The 25,385-nt window shown below is 39.6% G+C and overlaps 3 protein-coding genes across 7 annotated transcripts; 1 reads left to right on the forward strand and 2 right to left on the reverse strand.

Annotated features, from left to right (window-relative positions):
* Nucleotides 1-1,056: 1,056 nt before the first annotated feature.
* Nucleotides 1,057-9,889, reverse strand: slc30a9 (solute carrier family 30 member 9). Its single transcript, XM_077578868.1, has 18 exons — nt 9,758-9,889; nt 9,272-9,381; nt 9,023-9,202; nt 8,626-8,673; nt 7,476-7,575; nt 7,244-7,336; nt 7,076-7,158; nt 6,757-6,815; nt 6,445-6,512; nt 5,712-5,870; nt 5,490-5,625; nt 5,369-5,408; nt 4,766-4,837; nt 3,751-3,858; nt 3,357-3,522; nt 2,721-2,850; nt 2,498-2,611; nt 1,057-1,914 (listed from the first exon to the last, which is right to left on the reverse strand). The coding sequence occupies exons 2-18, from the start codon at nt 9,357-9,359 to the stop codon at nt 1,870-1,872; spliced, it is 1,689 nt and encodes a 562-aa protein (XP_077434994.1). The 5' UTR covers nt 9,360-9,381; nt 9,758-9,889; the 3' UTR covers nt 1,057-1,869.
* A 492-nt stretch (nt 9,890-10,381) lies between these two features.
* On the reverse strand, nt 10,382-18,296 carry gsr (glutathione reductase). 4 transcript variants are annotated; one of them, XM_077577774.1, is made up of 13 exons: nt 17,987-18,296; nt 17,492-17,639; nt 16,629-16,655; nt 16,434-16,522; nt 15,640-15,709; nt 15,374-15,521; nt 14,869-14,923; nt 14,678-14,777; nt 14,236-14,472; nt 12,460-12,571; nt 12,249-12,380; nt 12,039-12,172; nt 10,382-10,930 (listed from the first exon to the last, which is right to left on the reverse strand). In XM_077577774.1, exons 1-13 carry the CDS (start codon nt 18,019-18,021, stop codon nt 10,781-10,783), a joined length of 1,437 nt encoding a protein of 478 aa, XP_077433900.1. In that variant the 5' UTR covers nt 18,022-18,296; the 3' UTR covers nt 10,382-10,780. The 4 variants fall into 4 exon arrangements, with proteins under 4 accessions (XP_077433900.1, XP_077433899.1, XP_077433898.1 ...); XM_077577773.1 differs by having other exon boundaries at nt 17,492-17,675; XM_077577772.1 differs by lacking the exon at nt 17,987-18,296 and having other exon boundaries at nt 17,492-17,828.
* On the forward strand, nt 17,701-24,037 carry znf518b (zinc finger protein 518B). 2 transcript variants are annotated; one of them, XM_077577771.1, is made up of 2 exons: nt 17,701-17,836; nt 19,323-24,037. In XM_077577771.1, exon 2 carries the CDS (start codon nt 19,433-19,435, stop codon nt 21,710-21,712), a length of 2,280 nt encoding a protein of 759 aa, XP_077433897.1. In that variant the 5' UTR covers nt 17,701-17,836; nt 19,323-19,432; the 3' UTR covers nt 21,713-24,037. The 2 variants fall into 2 exon arrangements, with proteins under 2 accessions (XP_077433897.1, XP_077433896.1); XM_077577770.1 differs by lacking the exon at nt 17,701-17,836 and adding an exon at nt 18,501-18,653.
* Nucleotides 24,038-25,385: the final 1,348 nt, after the last annotated feature.

Genomic DNA, 25,385 nt, shown 5'->3' on the forward strand with positions numbered 1-25,385 from the left:
CACTAGTACCGTATTTGTTAAATAAATAAACAAACAAATAAAGAGTGTGCTCAAGTATAAATGTACATAAAGCCTCCTGAATTTCTAAAGCCATATGTGTGAAATGGTAGTCGAAATGAAAATGCTGCATTGAGAGATAAATTGCTTGGGAGGCGGACCAGCGGCCGTAATTCACATTTCAATAGTCAAGATGATTCAAAAACAGAACAGACGTTGCTAACGTGAACTAGTAGCTAAATGACTTTCCTTTTCTTTAATATGATTTGGCACAGACGTGCTTCTTTTGATGGTGAAAATGGATAGCGTGCTAAGCAGGCTAGCCATTACGCGTTTTGCTAAATTACTCAGAACTCAAGCAAGATTTCAATAAATGCCGGTTAAGTGACAAAATGTCTTCCACCAATTTAAGTGATGGTTTGGTTCCCAGTCTGCCCCTTTAAAAGTTGCCAAAGGGTCCGCTCAATTATTTTAAGTAAACATTTGGGGTGTTTAGTAGCGCAACTGTAAACACAAGTTTTGCCATCGTTTTCAGTTCAGGTTAGCAGTGACCAATCACGTTTGCTCTACCCGGAAGTAGTAACCTGGAGCGCAGTTCGGCACCTTGTACATGGCGCATGGTAAAGCCCATATTTACAGCATTCAAAAGACAACTATGTAATAGTCATTAAAACTTATGGAAGGTAAAAATGCTCTATTCCTGATGCAAAAACCTAACAAATAGTTAAATGATCTCTCTATATATATTGGGTGTAAGGAATGGAGGTTGGCAATTTGGAATTTGAAGTGTTTAAATGCCAAAATGTGTGTCAAATTTTGTTACTTCAATTTAAAAAAACAACAACAAAAACATTGATTTACCTAGTCACTTACTGTTTTTCCCCTTCCCACTATTGCTCATTGTTCATTGTTGTAAGTACCACCTTAAAAAACGCTTGGCCCTCCAAGCACCACCATCATGACCAACATGAAAACGTTATGCTTGTAAAGACCCAAGTATACATGATCTTACAGTGAACAATATTAGATTAGGTGAAAATTAAGGACATCCACAACATCGACAGAAATCAAAATAATTTAATAAATTATTTTTTTTCAAATTTGTTCCAACTCCTGCATCAGTGCGGTAAATACTTCCCGCCTCCCCCCACACACACAATCAGTGGTACTTCAACTCTCACAAGTCAAAAATTACACTATGCATACGACTCACTAGCTCACATGAAATGACTGTGGCCCCAAGTAAAGCGGCCTTCAAAATAAAAACATGGGAGCACACTCTGAGGAAACGGAGAAAATTCATTTCCGTAGATATTTTGCCAAATAAGGAAAGAGAGTTTTTTCAGAGCAGAGAATAAAATAAAATGTTATTTCTTACCCTGTTGGATAGCAAATACCAAAACTCGTATATATATATATACTGTCGTCATAAATACACATTATGAAGTGTGCTTTGATAATAGTTTCGCAATTCACGCTAATCAAATTTCACTATGTAAGCCGGAACACTTTTTTTTTTTAATGCACGATTTGTAATAAATCGTATTAATCTACATCATGTATGTGAAAAGGTAGTGGGTACTGTAGTTTGATTGGTAACATGATATCATGTTGTGAAGTCATCAGGGTGGAAACGTCAATGAAAACAGTCATACCTGTGCTGAAATGGAAGGAGAACTTCTGTCATATAACGTGATTGCGTTGAACCTGTTCGGTACCGTTAACTTGTCACGAAAATGTTCAAGTGTCTTTACACAGAGGCCTGTGAGGAAGCAATATTTCATTAGGAATGGGAGGCAAACGGCAGAGGGCAGGCGTGCTTGTCGTTTTTCCTCTTCTTCATCTTGCAGGTTCTTAAGCGTCACGTCAGTGTTATAAGATCTCCAGGTCTACATGGCGGACCTCAGGGTTACGTTGCTGTGGAGGAAGCAAGCATTATTAACAAAACTCATCAATTTTTTACAGTGGTATCCTAATTTACAAGTTTAATTTGTCACATGGCCAAGTTTAATTTACACATATGATAGCAATTTTTCCCAGTGAAATGCCATTAAGTCGTTCCTGCACCCCCCCCCCCCCCCAAAAAAAAAAAAACTAACAAAAACAAAAAACATGTATGATATTACTTTCGCATGAAACAGTAAATGCTATTCAGTAGGTTTGGCAGGAAGTAAAGTGTATGGATTAGAAGAAATAATTGGCCGATTAATCGGTTATCACAATTTCATTGAAATTGGCATTAGTGTCACAAAATCCATATCAGTTGGTTCCTTTTTTTTTTATATATATAATAAAAGAGACTAAAGAAATGAACTGGTTTCATACTGAGTAATTGCTGTACCAACTGTAGTATTTGTGTTGGATGTAATGAGCAACATTGTGAGTTGGGTTGGGCCAAGCTAACTTGCTACTCAAAGCAAATAACTTACATCAATCATTGTAAGTCAAGATACCACTATACAGTGTGCATTTTCTCTCTTTTTTTTAAGCTTTCACTTACCTTGAGTTCTTTCTCTAAGCGGTCCACCTCAGCGCCCAGGGTGTCGATGATGTTCTCACCGTGTTTCAGCATGAAGCTCTCCAGATCTTCCGGCGTCTTCACCTGTTGAATGTCCTGCAATGCCAACCACACGTAGAACACAGTTGAGCATCAAACCTCAGCTTTCCAATTGTGCGAGTGCACCCAACGTGATAAATACAATGCGACGAGTCCTTCGACTCACATTGAGGATTTGGTCGATGTCTTGCTTTTCCAGATAAGAGCGTGTCACCACTCGCCCATCGAAGTCGACTTCCGCCTTGAAGCGCACTTTGCTCAGTCCTATGTCGGTGGCCTTCACGTCATGGATGGCTCTGGACATTAAAAAAAAAAAGAAGAAAAAAAGTCAGCTCTGGAAAACGTCAAAAACATCCTACAAGTTGACAAGAGGCTCTGAGAGGGAGGCACCAGCACAATAAACTACAATATATACTGCATAAAAAATAAAATTGACTCCATTCATACCATGACCTAAATTAGTAACGGGGAATAGTAGTGGGCTTAAGATGGAGCCCTGGGGAACGCCATTACAAACATTGGGCCATATACAAATTGAACACATTGTTAGCTCTTCTTTGGTTTAATCATTAAGCCTTTTCAAGCACTCCAAAGATGTTTTTTCCCCCCATTTATTTTTGCTATCTTGACGTAAACAGAGGCACAGGAGGATGTACCTGATTTTCAAAATCAAGCTTCTTTTCATAATGGTCTCTCAGTGCGGCATGTTACTAAAAGTCCCACCATCCGGGTGCCGGGGAATGCTGCTCTAGATATTTCAACACAAAATGAAACTTCCTGACATGTAAAAACGCCTGCTCACCTCACAGCAGGGTCGTTCTCCAGGAACTCTGTGAGCTTCTGGACACGTTCGGGTTGTATGGAGCGTCCCAGTAGCGCCTCCGTGTTGGTGTAGATAAGGAAGGCTGAGACTGTGGCAAGCAGCGTTCCCACTCCCAGCGAGCCCAGACTGTCGTAGTACGGATTGCCTATGGAAAATCCGAGACACGACACAAAAATGGGGTTAGGAAGGGAATGAGAGAGAAGTTCATATGAGTGATAATAAAGAACTGCTCATCAGCTCCAGGGGGTCATGAGGTTGATATATGAGAATAAATCAAAGGTGATTATTATTAAACTTCAAGACAGACAATCAAGAGATCAACTAATCATAGTTTGTATGAACTACGTTACTGGGAGAATGACTTCCCATTTACCTGTGAGCGATGTGAGTCCCATGCAGCCCGCAGCCATAATGACACCAAGCACGGCGGCGGTGTCCTCAAGTAGAACCACGTTGGTGCTCGGGTCTCGACTCTGCATTACTGTGCAAAAAATATGCCTTTAGTTTTATTCAGGGTCATTTTTGGGCTCATTGTAGTTCATACTGTCACTTTTACAAACCAAGCTGTAATATGGAACTTTTTTCCCTAAAAAATATATTTACCGTTGTCTTTTTTTATTTGGCCATTTATGAAAAAATAAATGTCATCTAATTAGTAGATTAACACCTTATCTGTTCACAATGGGTACTCCTGCAAGCCTCTGGCCAATAGTTTTCAGACTGGATTCAGGTTCGAATTTCCAGCACTCTGTCTGGGATGCGACGTATGTGACAAAGGGTATTTGCAGTTTCACTTTTCGTCAGCAGGTGGCAGTTGCGATTCAAAATTGAATATTCTACATTCAGTAGCTTGTATAGCCACATTATATTCATAAAGTGGTCAAACGTATATATATATATATATATATATATATATATATATATATATATATATATATATCTTGCACTGAGTTGTATGGGCGGGACCTATTTTTGTAATGTACATTAACAGCTGCAATCTGCCATGTTGGTTTAGCTGCCACTTTTCTAGCAACTCAAAGCTAGGACTAATATAATGCATACATACAGTCATACATCAAATACACGCATTAGACAAATAAATGCCTCCCTTATCCTTCTGAAATAAAATAGGTACCAACTATAATTACGTCAGTGAATAAATAAGACTTCACTGTTATACGCCTCCACATATATATTTGCCCTGTTCAGTCTACCCTGGTTCCTGACGTTTGTGTGCAATTTTCCATATTAGTCCTTTTAATTGTTTTTTTTTTGGTAATGTTTGACATTCTTCTAAACAAGTTCATACAAAGAAAGGCCTTCCCCTAATTACTACCATCTTAACTTGAATGCCTTTGCAGAAATGCTGTACTTGAATTGGAACGTACCATATTCATAAAAGGAGAGTCCATGGTTTTGGGCGCTTCTCTTTATTTCATTGATGGCTACAAGTAATGTGGCTGTAGAATGAAAAAAAACAAAAAAAACAAATTATACATAACAAAACATGGCGGAGAAAACTGCAGTATAGTAACCCCCTGCTTATTCGCGGTTTGACATTTTCAAATTTGCAATCTTAATCCTAATAAAAGTATTACTTTGGTACCACTTCATGGAACCTTGAGCGTATATTTGGTTGCCCAACTGTTTGTGCTAGAGTGTTATTTAGGCTAATATGCTAATACTACTGATGAGCCTAATGTGAAGGTGGTTTGTTTTTGTTTAATAATTGAACTGCTCAATAGTGTTTATGTACCATGGGTTCATGATTGTGTACATGCTAGATGCATGGTTTTGATAGCAATACCAGTTTGTGTCCTTATATAATTCCAAAAGTTTTAAAGTGCTTTTCTGACACTTTGTGGCATCTATAGTCAATTAGGAACCCCTCCAAGGAGGGGCGTGAATAATTGGCGTATTTTCACCATTTGTGAAAGAGTCGGTTCCTATCCTGGCAGGGGTTCACTATAAATTGAAAATCTATGACGTACCTCCTTCAGACACCAAAGAGCCCGCCAAAATGCAGTATGCCTGCCACAAAGAAAGCGCAGACCTTTATTTCCCTTTTTGGATGACTTTTATGAGAGATAGGGAGTCTGATTGGACACTCACCCATAATAAAGACTCAATAGCCTCCGGATGCAGTAGCCCCATGATACCATGGTACCAGGAGAGGCCGGCGCCCATCATGAAAATGCCCACGCCGCTAATGAGGGAGGCGATGTAACGCATGTTGGAGAAGCCGTACCTGAAAAGAGTAATCCAAAACACCCAAGCTCTGCGATCACCTGTACTTCCTCTCATCATGACAGAGACGCATATAAAAAGGCTTACGGATGCCCAGCATCGGGGTTGCGCACGGACTGGCTGATGCCCAGTGCCAGCAGGCCCTGATTGCACGTGTCGGCTAGAGAGTGGATGGCTTCGGAAAACATGCTCGCTGAGCCCGTGTAGACCCACGCCAGCAGCTTGAAAAAGAAGTTCAGCCCATTTCTGCACACAAAAAAAGGCAGCAGACAAAAAATGAAAAAGACATAGAAGGTAATTGTTATCAGACTTTATTCACCAAAATGTAATTTACCAAATGCAAATGACATTATACAGATCAGGTTTAATTTATTGTCTGTAATGCTGCACCCCTTCTGGCTCTCTCCGCAAAAGAAAAAAAAATCCTTTTGACAAAAAAATTATAATAAAGTCACCCAGCCCTTGTTAACATATCATCTATTGTTGGGGTAATAACAATTTGGGAGTTAAAATCATTACGTGTAACATCACATCAGTTTAGCGAGCATCTAAAGGACTCATAATAATGTCCAGTAAGCCTTTTTTCATGCACTCATTGAAGAACCCCCCAAAAAAAAAAAACGTCTTGGGTTCATGTGACTGCACGAGTGAACGTGTCCTCTAATGCAATCATCTTAATTGAGTACACCAACAGGACCTCATATGAGATGCAATTCTTACAATCCTTTTTTTTTTTTAAAGACCGGATGAGCTACGAAAGTGCTTTTAGCAAATACTACACATTAATAATGGAAACAAATAAAAATTGTACTTCACTTACATGCAAATGGCGACCATGACTACTTTGCCTGGACCTTGCAGAAATGTTGTCCTTTTGCCTGATCGGGGCTTTATCAGAACAGTAGAGACATTTTTTCTTAATGTTAATGAGGTTATAATTCGACGTTATATTAGACACACAAAACATTTCAGTTTGTCCCCCTCCGGGTAACCAAAATATAGAAATACTGATACACCGTTTTGCGATGCAATCAACATGGACATTCATTATTATCGATAGATCTCTTGTAATGGACTTTATTAGATTTTAAAATTTCACAATAAAGTATCCAGTGAAGGTAAAGATCGGTACCTTTGTGTTTCCCCAGAAGTCTTTGTATTCCTTCAATAGCTGCTGACTACGAAAGATATCTAGAGGTAAGAAAAGGAGAGACAATGATTTAAGAAAGATCATTTTTCATTTCACACAAATTGGTATTGTCTGGAGCATCATTTTAATGCAATCATTAGAAGTACCACAGCCTCTTTAAAGTTGTAAATTAAAGTCGAATGAAAAGGCGTGTAAGAATTGTGAAACTGACCATTCTAAATAGCTATGTCATAACTAGTATCTGCGCATCGTATGTAAATTATAAGCACTGTAAACTGAAAATAGAAAAGTAAAATCCTACTTTCTTGGTACTCTCTCTCCACTTCCTTCCGTAGATTCCGCTCCCTGGCCAGAGCTTCTTGGCTTCCCCACACGTCCAGCGCTCTGAATATGTAGTGAGAGAAGTGAGTGAATCAAAGCAACATTTCTTTCATGAATGATAACTTCAAGTAATGGGTTTAACACCGACTTGGCCTCCACGTCTGAGCGCAGGAACACGGTGAAGGCCTCGGTGTCATCGTGGGGGCTGCGTCTTCTGATCTTGCGAAGGTGCTCCAGGTCACTGTGAGTCCATGTGAGACATGATGAAAATGCACAAACGCTCACGTGAGATAACAATGCTCCTTGCTATTAGCTAATCGCAACACCGCGGTCACTTATTAACCCGAAAGGAATGTGAGCTGCTCAACATGAAGCGTTACCTCGGTTTGAGACAGAACTCATTCATGGCTCGGACGGCCGTGATGAAGTTATTCTGAGTGTACTTGGCGCCATATATGCGCTTCTTCAGGACGGCCCGAACTGAATGCAGGAGAAACAATATGCAAGTTGATATTTTCACCATTTTGTTTGCTAGCAAGGATGAAAGCAAAAGTACTCGACCAAATTTTGAGGATGGATAAAGCATAACAAAAGGCAAGGATATCAAAGAATGAGCAGAGTTCAGACATAAGAAGGAGGTGGATGTCTATTAATGTGCAATTGGGCGCTCATCCAAATTCATTTTATTTGGCCTTGGCGGAAGACTACAAGAGTGCTTTTCTAGTTAATGGATGTTTTCAAGCACTGCAGGTTAGAGCAGGGTTTCACAAATAGTGTTGTGAGGAATCAATTTGCTGAGCACAACAATACGTTGGCAAAAGGGGTTTTGGATTCATTTGTGTTTTCTGTACTGTTCTTTAGTTATATTTAGTGCTGCCAATGTCAATACTTTGGCTATCAATTATGTATTTTAGTCAGTTTGGGTGCGCCATAAGAAGTAAATTTCCAATATGGATATTAATCTTAGCAAGTTTGATGAATGTGGTCTGAATAAAAATATACAAAACACTCAAGGATATTCCTACATACTGCACAATTTGTTCTTCTTTTCAACTTTCATTGGTAAAAGTAAGACAGACACCAACAAATAAATGTATCACCTTAAATGAAAAGCAGCAGAAAGAAGGATAATCTAATGGGCACCATTTTTCCACGATATGTACTGTACAATATTCTGTACATACATCATCGTCTATTATAAAACACACACATCTATGGATAAAAGGCTTTTTTCTTGTTGCTTTTCAAATACAAAAAGGTGTCAGAGAAGCTCACATATATTCCTGAAACTAAAGTGTACACTATAAAAGTAAGGTCACTGAAAAGAAAACAATATTAAAATGTAAAAATTTACAAAATGAACACATTATGATAACATTACTAATATCTCTGTACATCATGCCATAAATAACCCCTCAAAGTATTGGTATTGTTAAGGTACTAAACAGTTTGCAACATTAGAAAATTAAAAGTAAAATGTTGAATAGCTTTAAAGGGAAAAATCATGAGTCATAGTAGATTTCACTTTACCTTTCACTTGAATGGTCTCTGCTTTAGTGAGCCCCTTTACTGCAGAACCTATTGAAAGAAAAACTGTGTCAATACAGTCTCAATTTAAACATGTATTACAAGAAATTGGAACTCCAATAAAACGGAAATGTATGTGACATATCTGTTTTTAAAAAAGCTGTTAGATTTAACGTTTAAGTACAATATATACATTTAACCCTGTTTGTTTTTAAACACTCATTTTAATTAAATTACGTGCAGCATATATAAAATTTATCACAATTAAAGAACATATTTTTTTTTATTTTCCTATATCTAAGCCATGTTAATGAGGAAACTGTGCATCATGTTACAGTATTTTAATGTCGGTCCTAATGGTGGTACTTGGTGTAAAGAGTCTGAGAACCACTATGGTTACCTGTTGCGTTTATGTTGGGTTTTGCAGCCACTTTTTCAGTGCCATCCGACGGAGATTTTGGAGGTCCATCTTTGCTGTTTCCCAAGGTGGAATAGAAGTGGACTTGAGCTGCTCCCAGCGAGGCAACTCGACAGTCCAGGGGTCTGAACCACGAGCTAAACGTACCCCTAGTATGCCACCCTGCCAGACGTAAACATTCAAAAGCAAATCATGAAAAGTTCCAAGTAATCACGACAGGGTGAACCTCACCGAGGCACGGCTGTGGAAACCTTGACCTGTGCCTCCAGGAGACCCTGCAGAAGACCTGCCACGGTCTGTGGGCCAGGCTGGGGAGCATCCTGGTTGTTGACGAGGACCAACTGGAAAGTGTCACACAAAAAAAATCTAATCAGATATGCTAGTTAGCAGCTCCTGCCTGCCAATTTAAACTCATTCAAACAGATTAACTCCCGAGGCTTCGCCATTCCGGGCATGACACAGTCGAGAAACGGAGCCTAGCCGTCAGCACACAAATGACGTTAACATCAATACTTCGATACTTGACGTGAATGTTGTCGTTAGTGATAAGGTCAATAACTGCCTTTACCGGTTGTGCTTAGGCTGCTAAAGCCGGCTAACAAGCTAGCACCGGACTCACGTAAAGACGAGAAACGTTCGGCACTTTAGTCGACTCACGACATTAACGTGACCAAACAAGCGCATAAAATCGGATGAGGTGTTTGACAAAAGTCGTACCGTTCTACGGTGAGGTTTGTTCGGCATAGTCTGTGTCCATTTTCGCGACGCTATGGCCAAACTGCAAGCGCTACAAACATAATGAACACGTGACCATGACACTCGAGGACGTCACGCTAATCCTCTCGTGAGTGCAGCGCTGTGCACTGGATTCGAGTAACGTGACATTACTTATCGCGAGATTTACTAACTGGCGTCACCTGACGTTTGTTAACGAACGTTTTTTTTTTCCTCTTTATGCTTACTCACCGTGATACTGTATTATTTAAACATGTTCACAGTAATACACCATCATAATATCTAAATATTATATTTAAAAACATTTTTGTATTTATTTAGATTTTTATTCAGAAAAAAACTTTGGAGTACAGTACTTGGTTTCCAGGTTAAATTTGAGGATTAACGTAAAATGCCCTGTAATCTGCATAGATCAACCGGGGGCTGTAGGTTCCCCACCCCTGGTTCAGGTGTGAGCAGTAGTTCTAGTTTCTTTATCCTAAGTCAACCTACTATGTAAACTTAAACACAATAGACCAGGGAGTGGATTTTAAGATGGTTGCTACAGCACAACAGTTTTGAGTTAAAAACAAACAATAAAAGCAAGGAGAATCCCCAAAACACGTATGAAAACAGAATGCATGTTTATTCTTTATTACAGTACAGTAGATGTGTTATGACTTGTAATTGGTACTAGATCGGTTCCTAGATCAGATTTCAACTTTTGACGAAAGACTCACTTAGGATCAAACATAATACAATCAGATTGAGGTCTTTGGGCTTCTCATGCAATCACTAAATCAATCACTGAAAGTAAGAGTCCATTTTAATTACCACTCAGTCATCAAGACCCACAGTACAATTTTCAAAAACTACAATTCAGTCATGATGCAGTTTTGTAAAAGGAAGAAAAAAAGAAAGGCTGTGCACTTAAATGAGTACAAATGAGTGTCGTTTTATCAAGCAACTCATCAACTGGACTTTATTGTACTTTAACGTAAGTACTTGAGAATCAGCTGTGTCCCTTTAACGCATGGTGACAAGCTCCTCGGAGGAGGTGGGGTGAATGGCGACAGTCTTATCAAAGTCTGCTTTGGTAGCACCGAGCTTGACGGCCACAGCGAAGCCCTGCAGCATCTCATCACAGCCTAGACCCTGCATGTGCAGACCTACCACCTAGAGGGAAAAAAAACATGGGCAACATTAGCATGTTTAACACCTACACCGACCTGGCAATTACAATCCAATCGTTATGCAGCCGGCTTTGCATGTAATCTCCCACGTTGCTGAAATAATATGTGGGCCAATATGTAAAGTGCATGGTCCTTGTCACAATATAGAGGACATCATAACACACAGTTTGCTTTGCTTTGGGCTAGTTAGTGTTCCCCCACATAGTCACTCACCATTTGCAGATTTTTTTTGGGGCGACCAATCCCCTATCCTCTGTTATTTGCTGAAAAGCTCACTTTTGCTCTCTTTTTGTGCTTAGGAAAAAGACTTGTCTAATATACAGGGATGTGATTTGACCAAAGTGAAATTATTTGAAAATTTAGCCGGGGGTCTGGGGGCCGCTGGCACCCAGCTAGGTCCAGGGCAGTGCCCTGGTGGGGGAAAAGAGGGGCAAAGCCCCCCGGAGCTCATGGGTTTTCCGTGTTTTTAAGTACTTTCAATGCACTCACATGACAAAGAAATAGACAAAACAACAGCATAAATTTTCAATGTATATCGAACTATCCCATATAAAATGGCAGTTTTAGTCAACTCAAAATCAGTCACATTCAAAAACATTGGACTGCCTTTGCTTTTAAAAACTATCACTGAGAATATCATCATATCTAACTAATGTGATTACTAAGTTAACACATAAATAATGTTGAAGAATTCAAATTTCATGAACAAATAATTGTATCATGACCAAATGAAAAGTAACTCATATTAGAGCATACCACAAATGTCTTTGTTATAGCAGAAGATGTTATCTGTCGGAGTCATGTGCATACACAATGAACTACTACTAAAAAAAAAAAAAAAAAAAATCGGAATTTTTTTTTTTTGGGGGGGAGATAAAAAAAACGCGGAATTCCGCGAATTAGCGGAAAAATCACATCCCTGAATATAAAAGTATTGCTTTGGCGCCATGTTGTGGTCAATAAACTATTTTGAAGTGAAAGGAGGAGCTTGATTTAGTGAGGCCATGGTCCTGCCTAATATAAATGTAGTGCTTTGCCACAATCACCAGTTTGAATATATTTTTTTTATTTCTGAACTATCTAACTCCTACCTTCTCCTCCTCGCCCACACACACTAGCTTCATGATGCACAGACTCCTGCGGCTGGTGATGGCGTGATACAGCGGCGTGAAGGAGGTCTTGTAGATCTTCACGTTCTCCTTTCCTCTGCTTTTTATGGCCTCCTCTGCAGGTATCAACAGTCGAGAGTGAGTTACAACTTACCAGTGAATGCGACAGTCTGGAAGGTCCTCTCAACTCACCTTCTGTGAGGCCCACTGTGCCGATAGGTGGGTGGCTGAACACCACCGTGGGAATGTTGGAGTAGTCCAACTTGGAATCCTTTTTGCCCTCAAACAGTCTGTGCGCCAGCTTCCTGCCAGCAGCGATGGCAACTGACGAAAAAACAAAATGCTTAATGTTCACTCCACTTCTTCAACAATGTCTTTACATACATGCACGTCACATCTTTACCAGGCGTGAGAAGAGCTCTGCCGCAAACATCTCCAACAGCGTAGATTCCTGGCCGGCTGGTGTTTTGGTATTCGTCCACCACGATGTGGCCGTGTTCATCTGTGTCTATACCCTGACAACACAAACACACAACAATGTTCATTTTTTAACATTTGCTGCTATTTTAGTCAAGTATTTTATTATATGGTTCTGGGTTCACGGTATACAGCTCACTACCTTTATTAATGAACCAGAAATAGAAATGTTCTCTGACTAAGCAGGCATTCAGCTACCCTTTTAATCCGCTATTACACCAGTTTTTCCTGTTAAGCTAGTGCAAGCCCTTCCCATTGCTACTATGTAAACAACATAGGCCAAATAAAAATTCCTTAGAAAAAAAATAGGTATGAAATCTGAGAGATAATCAAACAACAACGCAATAAAATTCTGCACCACAACACGGGTTGAATACATCACATAAAATGACATCCATTCAAACACCATAAAAATATACTGTACCAGCAAGCATTATAGGGGATGACGTCAGAGCAACCTGATTGGTTACTTTGTAACTGCTGTGATGTTTCTGTTATGCTATGACATCATTGGTGGGGACTCATGCATGGGCTAATAAATAATTTTGACATCACACACACAAAGAAAGGCTATTTTATAACTGAACAGTAGAAAAATTATATTATTTTTAGGCAATTTGTTTATGAAATTTTGTGAAACCACTTAGGTAAACGGAATGCCCCTAAAGTCGTATAATTGCACACATTTCTGCAATGCCCCAATAATTTTGACAAAGTTAATTTACTTAACTCATTCACTGCCATTGACAGCTATAGACGTCAAAATTTAATTTTCATTCATTCATCAGACATTTTGTTTCCATATTTGTTAACAAGAGTATGAAAACCTAGATCTTTTTTGTACATTTAGAACAGATATAAAATTTGTGATTAATCGTGAGTTAACTAGTAAAGTCATGTGATTAATTACGATTACAAATTTTAATCGCCTGATGCCCCTAATTTATAATATTTTCTTTAAAAAAAAAAATCTTTTTTTAAAACATTTTTTAATGTATTTTTTTTTTTAAAGAAAAAAATATTTAAAATGAGGGGCGTCGGGCGATGACAATTTTTCAACGTAATTAATCACATGACTTTACTAGTTAACTCCCGATAAAAATACAAACTTTTTTTTTTAAGAAAAAAATTAAAAATTAGGGGCATCGGGCGATTAGTTTTTAAACGTAATTAATCGCATGACTTTACTATTTAACTCACGATGAATCACAAATTTTATATCTGTTCTAATACAACAACAAAAACTCAGTTTGCATACTTTTGTTAACAAAAGTGGGAAAAAATATAAAACTAATAGAAATAGTTCAAATGAATTTTTGACGTCTATAGCCGTCAATGGCAGTACATGAGTTAACAGTTTTTTCTTTTAACTGTGTAAGTGTGTATGACAACTGAGAATGTTACATTGTTGTTTATTTCTTGGGTTTATGATTGCTACAGTTTGACCAAAAACATTTTATCTATTTCCATTATGTCCAATGGAAAGAAATGGAGGCTGACCAGCAGAAAGGATTGTTTAACGTCAAGAGATTTCATTGAATTATGCCACTGGACGTCTTTGACATGACATGTATCAGCTCATTTAAACTAAATATGTACATCCATCATTTGGATAACACTTAACAATCCATCTTAAATGAAATGGAGCTGAAATAAAGGTGACCAAAACAAATGACATTAAATATCATTTAGTGACACATACCATCTGGCCGATATTTAGTCCTGAGATGTTGGGCTTCCTGCCGATAGCCCACAGAACACAGTCCACTTCCAAAATAGTGCTGCTCTTCTCTGTGTCTTTGGTGGCAAGCGTCACTTCAAGCCCTGCGTTGGTTTTGCGCACCGATGTCACCTGCGAGTTCTTTCGCAAATCCACGCCAGAGTTCTGTAGCTCTTTGGTGCAGTTTGTGCTTATGAAGCTGTCAAAGTTCCTCAAAACCTACAAAATGAATAAATATTAGAGCGTCTGTGGTGCCTTGATTTAGGAGTTTAATGTGTTTCGTGACCATGTTTGTAAATCAAAACCACTTGTATCTCAACTCATCTTTCTCCAATGAATTAATGGAATGAAATCCGGTCACTCATAAGCCACTGCATTCTACACTAATAGCTATACGTGCACAACTTAAAAGTCATCTTCTTACCTCACCCTGCCGTATAATGAGGGAAGTTTTAGAGCCCAGGTTAGTGAGGATGCCCGCTATCTCCACAGCAATGTAACCGGCACCCACGACAACACTACGCCTGTTGACAGTGTACAATTGTTTATTTGTACGTACATTTCTTTTTTTTTTTTTAGCAAGACATCAAAATAAGATCAAAAATAAATACTTACTTCGGAAGGCTTTCAAGTTCAAAAAAGCCATCGCTGGTGATTCCCAGACTTGCTCCTGTATTTATCAAATAACAAATTATATTAACAATTGAGCTTAACTCATTCACTGCCATTGAAGGCTATAGACATAAAAAAATATTTTGAACTATTTATATTAGTTTAAAATTGTTTTCACTTTTGTTAACAAGAGTATTAAAACCTAGAAAAAAATTATTGTACATTTAGAACAGTTATAAAATTTGTGATTAATCGTGAGTTAACTATTGAAGTCATGCGATTAATTACAATTACAAATTTTAATCGCCTGAATTTTTAATAATCTTTTCTCCCCCCCCCCCTCCAAAAAATATCTAGGTTTTTAATACTCTTGTTAATAAAAGTGGGGAAAAAATTGAACTAATAGAAATAGTTCAAATGAATTTTTGACGTTTATCGGCGTCACTGGCAGTTAATGAGTTAGCAGATTCCCAATTATAATCAATGTAAGTATTTTAGAAGGTCCCACCTGGAATCTCAGCATCATTCAGCACAGAAGGCTGCCCCCCAGTGGCGATGAGGATGTGAGGCGCTGTGTACTTCTTGCCATTGACCTCCAACGTTGGCTCTGTATCGTTAGTGAACCTGGCATGACCTTCAATGGTTTGTATTTGAGCCTAGCCGGGATGAGATGTTACAGAAATTATTATTTGGTGTATATTTTAAATTTCAACAAGTTTAAACCTTCTGGAATTTGGGGAAAATGTCACACTTTGTAAACAGATTTGTCCTTACCTTATCAAGATTGTTGCGATAAATTTGATTCAGGCGACTGATGTAGGCATCCCTTTTCGTTTTAAGTGTTCTGAAAACATAGAAAATTACAATATATCAAGCATTACCCTTTACATTTTTTTTCTTCAGTCTCAAAAGAATACAATAGAACCTCAAATGTCCCTGAGTTTGTACAAGTCAGAATTCAATCAGGAAAATATGCTACGAAAGTCACAAAACATCATGCAAGAAAGTGTTTTGAAAGTGTTCTGAAATGATGTGAAGTTGGGCAATATTAAACGCTGCTTTCAAACGTCACATGACCAAGCCCAGAAAACAGGTTAGCAGAAGCCCTGTGTATGCTGCGGGTTGATGACATGATAGTTTGAACAACATTTGAGCATATTCAGGTATCTGTCACATTATCACAGGGATAATCTGTTTTCCGGGTTTGCTCATTATGAAGCTGCTGGCGACAGTGTATTATTAAATCTGTGTTCAATGTTGTTTTCCTTGAAATGCTTCTCTATCTCTTTGGAAAGAAACGACAATATGGAGACACAGAATAATGTAAGAATAAACACATTAAGGCACAAATAATGAAATCAGCCTCGCCTCATCTCTACCTGTATGGTATGTAAGTGATCTCTTATCTACTTTGTCTTGAACGCCTCACTGAAGTCTGCCTTTCAATAACCTTGACTAGGCTTAGTGCGTTAACAAGAGCTAACATGCACATGGTTATAACCTTGCATATCCTCCATTCATGGCTGAAACAAGTTTTCCCAACAAATGTCGACACAGAAATCACTTACTCCCAACTGAAATTAACTTTCTCTACGTCAAAGCCGTAATCTGCGTGGTCATGAAGAAACTCTGCATGGACTGCCGCATTCCACATGACCTGGTAAGGAAGAGGAAGCAGCCTTAAGTTTTAAGACAAGTTTGACCTGTACATTTTCAGCAAAGATGATGGTGGTGTTTCTACATGGAGATTTAAAAAGGCTTACCTTCTTTGGGACACAGCCAACATTGACCTGTAAAAATTAGCACATATTTTTGGTTAAATGTGATAATAGTTGATATCATAAAAATATGGTGTGTTGGGGGTGGTTGGGTAACATTTGTAACTAAACAAGTATGTTTACATTTTCGTACCAAACAGGGAACTTTATCTGACAAATGTTTTTGGTTTAATACAATCAACATAACAATTGGTGCAAGACACACAAGAGTAACATTTCCTCTATGCAACTTCTCTTGTCACAATATTAGGTACACATGCAGAACCTAATATTTCCAAACACAAAGTCGTTCAACTCAAATAGTGAAATACATGTTTAACTGTCTATGACATTTTTCCTTATTGAGATTTGAAGTTGAAGTTTGGAAACCCTCTATGCAAGATAAAATTAGATTTTACTGATCTTCAGAGAGTAAATTCAAGTATTACAGCAAAAAAGCTGGGATTCTTAAAGTGTGGTACGTGGGTTCTCTTTAAGGGTCCGCAAAAGTATCACTGCCAGTATGAATTAAACCTCTGTCTCATTTTTGGGTGGTGGACTTGGGGTAAAATTTTTGAGAACCACTGCAACAAATCATCAGAATTGAAACCTCCAAACAGTAAATATTCTCTAATTTCTTTAGTTCTCCATAAAAGCAGACTGATTATCTTTGTGTTTACAATAGACTTTAGAAAAAGACTACAGTCGAGTCGACCAAACTAGACTTTAATGTTGTGTATCAGAAACAATTTGTTTGGCGTTTATCTTCGACATACTTTAACGGTCTACCAGGGAAGCTTCCGGGGGCTTCGAGTCCTCGCTGTTGACTGCCACGCGTGGGGTGTCAGGTGTTTGCAGTTTTTACTCACGCAGGTACCTCCGAGTTTATAACTCTCGATCACGGCTGCATTTGCGCCCAGCTCCGCCGCCCTCCGAGCCCCCGCCAGACCTCCGGAACCACCGCCGACCACCAGGAAGTCGAACCGGGTCACCTCGCTTGTTGACGATGCTGCCATTCTGCGACGGAAAACACCGAAAGAAGACGAGAAATGCCTAGTGACGGGCGAGGAGAAGAAGAAAAGGAAGGGGGTTGGAGTGACAGTTAGGCGGGTTATTATCGCCATAACCAGGAAGCTGGGTGAGGGACAAACGAGGTTGTGGGAGGGTCAAGCCAAAAGCCAGTGGCTGCTGTGTCATTATGAATCGCAACAATGGTGTGTAAATCCTAGAAAAGGTCCCTACAATGGTGACGGTGAGGCTCATTTTACAACAACGTGTGAAAACAAGAGCGACGAGACTTGAAATATTGAACTCTCGTGTGGTGTTTTATGCATTAATGCAATCTTAAATAGTAGCAAACATACCTTTGAAGAAACCTGGTTGTCTTTACAAACATCATATTTCCATCATTTCAGCGTCATTTTGTGTTAAAATGGCTAATTACTAACGTCTTACTCTAAATCCCAATGTACATGAAGGTTACATGTGTGCTGCTGAGTTAAAAAGTTGTTGTTTCCGGTCGAGAAACGATTGCAACCAATTAGGTCGTTTACGTGACTTTTTGAAACGTTGTGGATTTCCAGCGTAAGTATAATTCCAGTAAACGCAAGATTTACGTATGTTTTCAGAAAGCATAACACCGACCGCCGTTTGTCTCAGCTGTCAGCTATCAGCCAGCTACATCAATAGTCATCCGGTTGTAACTTTCGAAGTACAATATCACTCTACAAATATCACAAAACACTCTCTCATCACACAACTCCACCTATTTTAAAGCATTTTAGCATTTCAATTGACTGCTTAGCAAATGCGAAACAGGCATAACTACGGGTTTAGTTTAAAAATATGAATAAAGATCTAGTCTTATTTTGAACGTGGTTATACGTTTCCGGAATTTCTCTAGCATAGTGGTTCACGTGAAGCTAACGGCGACTCGACACGCTAAGATAAGAACATTTTATGCAAGCATCCAGCTCCCAAAAATGTTTTTCAATGTTTCCTGCTAACGCGTTTGCAAAATATTGCACCAAGGTACGTAAACAGCATTCTCTGCCTCGCGAATAAACCGTTGGACTACAGGGGCGTGTTTTCGTCAGACCCTTTTGCTATCCTCGGTTTTTTCGGCCTTTATTTTGTAGTCAGAATAAACGACTCTCTCTATCCCCGAGGGAAAAAAATGAAATTATATCTTAATGTAATTACGCTAAATTGTTCACGCTGCCTAGGCGTGTTGACGAATGTTGTCGGATGTTTTTAGTCGCTGTGCAATGTATGGGTCTCAAATGACTAATATGGGGGTGGGGGAGGCCATTGGGGGACTGGTCTGTCTCTGTCATCAAAACCATTTAAAGTTTTTTGTTTATTTCACAATGTAACACAAGTCATAAGTGCAGTTCCCCATCCGTGCAATCATCAAAGTCATCTCACAACGGATTATATATCATTTGAATTTTACATCGTAATAAAGGAAGCTATAAGATTATTAACTGGGGGTCCAAGACTCCACTACTATGGGCATAATTTAATTTCCATAGCCACGTGCTACAATACTAGCAAATGGTCCTCTACAGAAGCATTTACAAAACACACAATTGCTTCCAGTGTGGTTCTTAAATGCATTTCATTTCAGACAGATGGGGTGTACAATCGTTAACGTCTTCATCTTTCTGATCTTGTGGGGGAATACTCCTTTCTATACAGTAAACTGTGGCGCCAGAAGGCGGAGACACATGTAGATGTTGGTGTGAAGCTGTGGAAGTGGGTGGAGCTGCTGCTGCCGCTACCTCCGCCGCCGCCGCCAAGTGATCATCATGAAGCCTGTCAACTGTCAAAGCTTACCCTCCACGGGGAACACCGAACAACCACAGGGTTTCCTGGTTCGTACGCCAAGATTTCTTGACACGATGCATTGCGCCAAGTGTGGATTTGCTACGTCTGATATGCAGTTCTTCAAGAGCCACATGTTAGACCACATGGTGTGCAATACGGATATAAACACTCTAGAGAAACACATGAAGTCAAGTTTCTCATGTCCGCACTGTGGACAGCGCTACATGCGGAGATATAGCCTTTTAAAGCACATTGAGTGTGTGCATAATAAAACAATTAGGGTTCGGGCGAGCAAGGATCCCCAGGTCAGTGTAAAGAGTGCTGAGCACACAATGCAACCGCCAGTTCAAGTGACTGTACCATCCCTCAGCATGCCCATTGTCAGTCTTGCTAAAGCTGGGCAGAAAGCTAGAACAATGAACACAAATTTTCCCATTTCTTCAAATGGTGATCCAGAAAGTGTTACTCATCACAACGGGGCATTAACAGTGTCACTCCCAGACGAAATAAGTATCCCTGCTGGATGCCTGGTTGAACTTGTGGAAGTAAAAACTGTCAATGGGTCAAAGGAGCTAAAGCTGAGGCTGGTTTCACAAGAAGAACACGAGGGCAGAATGAAAGACACGAGAACAACATGTCAACAAAATGTCACAGCAGTCAAGACGTTGGCGTCCAAATCGAATCCCCCAAACGATGTAAACTTGACAAATATGGGAATGTGCATTGTCAACAGAAAACAATTGGAAACAAAGACAGCGGGTCAGCAATGCACTTTCTTGCGTGACCTATATTCCTCTAATGTAACAAATACGCAAGAAAGGGTTAATCAAGTCAGCACGTCCAAAAGCCTCATGTCAAATCGAGCTAGCAAAGAGAAACTCACATTAAAAAGGACGTCACAGGAGGTAATTATTTTAGACAGTCCGACCAAGGTTTCCAAAACCGTCTGCAGTCCTGTGATAGAAAGGAATGAAATCGCATCGACACGGAGTGATCCTGTCCATGATCGAGCCAAAGTGACCAATTTTCTCTTGACCAGTGAGACCATAATGCCGACCTGCATCCCGCAGCCGGCAATAACAGGATCACATGGATCTCAACACAAAACGTATGAAAGGCTCAAAAGTATTCCAGATCAGTGCAAGAGTATTCCTGCAAAGGCAGCCAGGACAGAAAGTTCTTTCCGAGACACGGCTGTTAAATGTGTATCCAATGTGGTTCGCCTCAACGTTAACACTGGTTCTAAAGTCATGAACACTCCAATAGGTGTCAACCAGCAACCCACTTCCTTGAATATTCCTTCAGGTGCAACTTTTCGAGTGTTTCCCCCAAAAGTCAATGTTTTCCAGGAGAGCGCTACTCCTCGTTCGTCTTTGCCAAGTCCCGTCACAGTGCGGCGGCCGGTCCTCGTGTACCCATCGGCCAAAACGTGCGTGGTGCCATCTCGCTCCGAGTCCAAGATTCCATCTTGGCCTCATGGCGTCCCCCCAAGCAAGCTGACGTCTCAGAGAGACACACCAAAGCCCGAGGGCTTCCCAATCATCTCCTCTGTGTTTTCCCTGAGCGAACAAGAAGGAGACGCTAAGGGTGCTATGCAGCCGCTGGTTATGGCACTGCGGGACATCGTGATGGACAAAAGCAGCACCGCTGAGAAGTTGACGCCGGATTCGAATTGCAAAGAACGGGTACAGATGAACCGGACGTGTGAGTCTGTGAAAGTAGAAAGCAACGTAGAAGTCATTCAGCAGCAGCCGTCAAGCCCAGTGCATCTCAAGGCGGCCAAAACCAGCTCGACGCAGACGAACAATTGCAGCCGCGCTCCTGACCTGAAATCGGAAAATACCGAGCCTGTTTTGAACAACGCGTCAGATGTGGCCGCTGTTTTAAATCATCAATATGACATCTCCAAATTCTTGACTGTCTCGTTGACAAGAGTGGACGAACGTGGCGTGCAGATTAACGGCGGGAATGGACCCCAACCGCCAGCGCCTCAATTTGACACCCGGACAACCGCGTGCAACACCACCAGCTTGATCCCACTCAAGTCGGAGCAGCTGGTGACGTGGCCGGGTCCGAACCAGCCCGTGGTTGTGCTCAATCACCCGAAGCCGCGTGTTCCAATCCAAGAAACCATCAACGCTATCGCAAACACCGGAATAACCGAAAAGCCTACAAAGTGCCAAATATTAAAGATGAGGCTGGTTAAAGTGGTGGGGCAGAAATATGAAGTTACAGGCTGCACTGTCAGGTTCTCCCAATAAGATGTTCACAGTAGATGTAGGTCTTCACCACCCAGTTTAGCTATTAGAAAAAACGAGACTAAGTAAAACCAATTTAAAATGTTTCCCACTATTATTGTGACCTATAACCTGTACAACTCAATGTTTAAAAAAAAAAAATAATAATAATTATACAATCGCATAGTTCAGATGTTCTACACCTGTTGAACCCTCATTTTCATTGAACAAATGTTTGGGATTTTTTTTTCTTTATTATTATTCTAATTGCCACGTTGCTCTATAGCCCACACAAGAAAAAGACAGTTTTCTTTCTTGCTACTCCTTCAATGTTGCTGTTGGCCGGTCTGAAATGGTCTGGTCTCCCTGACCAGTCTTCTCGTCGCTTTTAGAGGGGACGGAACGTGCGGTTCTTGGCAATGTCACGGCTGTGTTGAATTTTGTGCATTCGAGATGCCTCTGATGTCGTGGTAGCGCTCTGCAGCCCATGGCTTGTACTGTAAGATTTAAAAAAAAAAAAATGTCAGGAAAAGTCTAGCGTGTAGCTGAAACATATTTGGGTTTTATCACAGGCATTAGCACCCGTTTATTTCAAGTTTGAATGTTATTGAACACAGCCGCAGTTAGATGAGCTTTCTTTCAAATTTGTTTTTAGTTGAGTTGTACAGGATTGGTCATGTTAATGGTGGACTAAGGTTCGAAATGATTTACCTTGGTCTTATTTTAATATCACAAAACCCTGTTTTGTTTTTTTACCGGGTTTAAACTATATCCCACTGTTTACATGGTACTGTACATATGTGGCATAAGTGTTACAATGACAATTTTATATGAGAGCTGATGACACAAAATAAAACTTTTTTTTGGTAGCTTCTTCACTGCTAAATGTTTTTTTTTTTTGTTTTAGCCACACTGCCTAGAGAGCAAGACTGCAACAGAGCATGTTACAGTAAAGCTTAAGATAGAAGGTTGTAGTAAAGTGTCGTCTATATCAGCAAATATATAATTATACAGTTTGTTCAGAATGAATGGATGATACGTAAGTATCATATGACAGATGTCCATGTGACAAATTTATTAAAAAATAAAAATGTACATGTTACTTTATACTACTGAGTTGAGTTTGGGGAGATTCGATACCTTGCTCAAGTGTACGCCAACCAAAATAATTTCCGCACTTTTGTCCCCATATCTTTATTTGCGGTTAGTTCAGAGGTGTCGGTCCAATGTATAAATGGTTCTAAACCAACATCACTCCTAAGTTGTTTATTTTTAAAATAAAAGAACAGCACGTGATGTTTTGACCCACCAATGTTAAATGATTAAAAGGAAACATTTCAATGCAGTTCCCCATAGCATACATAGTGGAACAAACTGTAAACATTTTGTTCAACCTATTTATCTATTAGCTGTTTTTGGGATGTTTTTCCTTCAGTGCAATTTGAAAGTTGAACCTCATCCATACCTCATAATCATCAGTGTGTGTGTGTCATTAAGCCTTGTCTTAAAAAATGACATTATTTGTGTAAATACTAAAGACACATTTACTATTTTGATTATACTATTTTTAAAACTAGTACCGGGATGCACCACCAGTGTTATTTTTATGATGAAAGTGACATATCAAGTTCGTTACATTTCCAGACCCAGAGTGATTCTGTTAGATATAAAAGCAGGATAATAAGAATGAATGCTGTTCTGTATAGCATTTATTTACATTTGTTCCTGATTGTATGTTTAATGTAGATACCAATGTCTTGATTATGCTGTCCATTCTACACTTTAAATGTCAATTTTAAGTACTTACTGGCCACAGTATTAAGTACGCCTTCCAATACAAGATGGAGCAATCTGTATTATTATTTAGATTTACACCACTAGAGGTCATCCTTGGCCCGTAAGCCCTCCATCTACATCAGAGGTGGGCAAAAGGTTTTGGAGGTTTCTCACTTCCAACACAAGCTGATTCCAATCAACAGGATCGTTATCATGCTGCCATAATGCAGTGCTTGCTGATGAGCTGATCATATATCAGCTGTGTTGGAGAAGGGCAACATGCAAAACCTGCAAGACTTCGGCTCTCAATGCCCACCAGTTCAATGGAAATTATTGACAATTGACAATATATAGTATATATAGTGTACCTAATACGATGGCCATAAAAAATGTTTGTAAGCAGTGCCAAACCTGCCACGACTAGAGAAAAGAGGAAATATTACAACAGCCTTTTTAAATATTTGTAGAACTTTGATTTTGTTTTCGTTCGTCAATGTTCCATAAGGTTGTTCATGTTTTTATATTATTGCTGTCTTTTCTATTAAAACTGTGATCATGATGCTCACAAGCAGAGTCTTGAATTGTGGAGTTTTTTAAATGGAAAAACAAAAATGAAGAGATGAAATTGAAGACAATTTTTTTTACATGAGACACCACAACTGATGCAACATGCACAGTCGTGATCCAGTTTTAGATCGTTTTTGGTTTTCTCACAGACTCAAAAAGTAGAGCCATTTCATTCAAACCTATGCTGGGAATAGTCCGATGAAAATATTGGATTTGACAAATCAATGGATGTTATGACCCATTTTATTAGCAGTATAGTCAAACGTCTGAGAAGTAAAATACTGTAGTGCTCAGGCTACCAAAAAAAGAAGAAGTAACTATTCCATTTCAGTTTTAGGATTTTTCAAAAATCAGATTACAGGTACATTTATTAAAAATAGGGGTTACTTCGAGGGATTACAATTTCTACGATGAGAGAGAGTGCGAAAGAGGGCGAGAGAGAGAGAGAGAGCGAAAGAGCGCGACAGGGAGAGAGAGCGCGTGCACGCCCGCGCGAGTGGGACTGTTGTTACATGTCGGGCAGGTAGGGACTAACTGACTAGTCGTGTCCTCCACACGCGGGGAATTTAAAAAAAGCTTCACGGGCGGGAGGAGGAAATGGCGACCGGTATTCACTGGAACTTACTCGGAACGAAAGTTTGAGCTGAGAGTCCAGCGGCATGCTACGCGTTGTAGCTTCTTGCTAGCTAGCCCGCTAGCCTACAACCATAATGTGAGTTACACCTTCCAAACAAATCATCCTGCCACCAATTCACTATTTAAACATCATGCACAACATATCCACTGCCAAACTTGTGACTAGGATAAAAGTTCATTTTGCGGTTGATGTCATGCGTCATCATCTTCATTGGATGACTCTATCCATCCATCCATCCATTATTGAGGTGTGGTTGCTTTCAGTGACAGTTCGAAAACAGCAAATGGCCTTCAATCAATCGTTCAATCAATTAATCGCCTACATGCTTTTTAATTACGCAAAGATTTTTGCTATTTGTATTTGCTACTTGGATTATGTTTTTAACTACATTTTTTAGCAGGTAACTTCTAACTGTAACGGATTACATTTGAAAAGTAACCCTGGTACTAGTGCTGTACTTGGAATTTCTGGGAAACGCTGTAACGATTTCTCACCAGCAGATGGTGCAGAAGCTATTGCAATGGGTGCCCAGAAATTTTAGTACAGTCCAGTATTGTACTGTATAGCACTGTACCGTTTAGTCAAGTCAGGGATAAAATGGTTTCTTATTAGATTGGTACCCTTAAAGGCTTTGTAAAGTGTGAATAGAAATTTGACACACTAGCTGTCAACAATGGGTGTATACTTCTCTCTCTCTCTCTCTCTCTCTCTTTCTCT

Source organism: Vanacampus margaritifer, chromosome 10 (assembly GCF_051991255.1).
Source record: "Vanacampus margaritifer isolate UIUO_Vmar chromosome 10, RoL_Vmar_1.0, whole genome shotgun sequence".
NCBI classification, from domain to species: domain Eukaryota; kingdom Metazoa; phylum Chordata; class Actinopteri; order Syngnathiformes; family Syngnathidae; genus Vanacampus; species Vanacampus margaritifer.

Coding starts and splice junctions, on each gene's coding strand:
- gsr (XM_077577772.1), bottom strand. CDS start 17,746: ATGGCGATAATAACCCGCCTAACTGTCACTCCAACCCCCTTCCTTTTC. Junction 15,710..16,433: donor AAAGTTAATTTCAGTTGGGA/GTAAGTGATTTC, acceptor CTATGTTTTCAG/AACACTTAAAACGAAAAGGG. Junction 14,473..14,677: donor TCATTATACGGCAGGGTGAG/GTAAGAAGATGA, acceptor TTCATTTTGTAG/GTTTTGAGGAACTTTGACAG.
- slc30a9 (XM_077578868.1), bottom strand. CDS start 9,359: ATGCTCCCCAGCCTGGCCCACAGACCGTGGCAGGTCTTCTGCAGGGTC. Junction 8,674..9,022: donor ACCCAACATAAACGCAACAG/GTAACCATAGTG, acceptor TTCTTTCAATAG/GTTCTGCAGTAAAGGGGCTC. Junction 1,915..2,497: donor GCTTAGAGAAAGAACTCAAG/GTAAGTGAAAGC, acceptor CTTCCTCCACAG/CAACGTAACCCTGAGGTCCG.
- znf518b (XM_077577771.1), top strand. CDS start 19,433: ATGAAGCCTGTCAACTGTCAAAGCTTACCCTCCACGGGGAACACCGAA.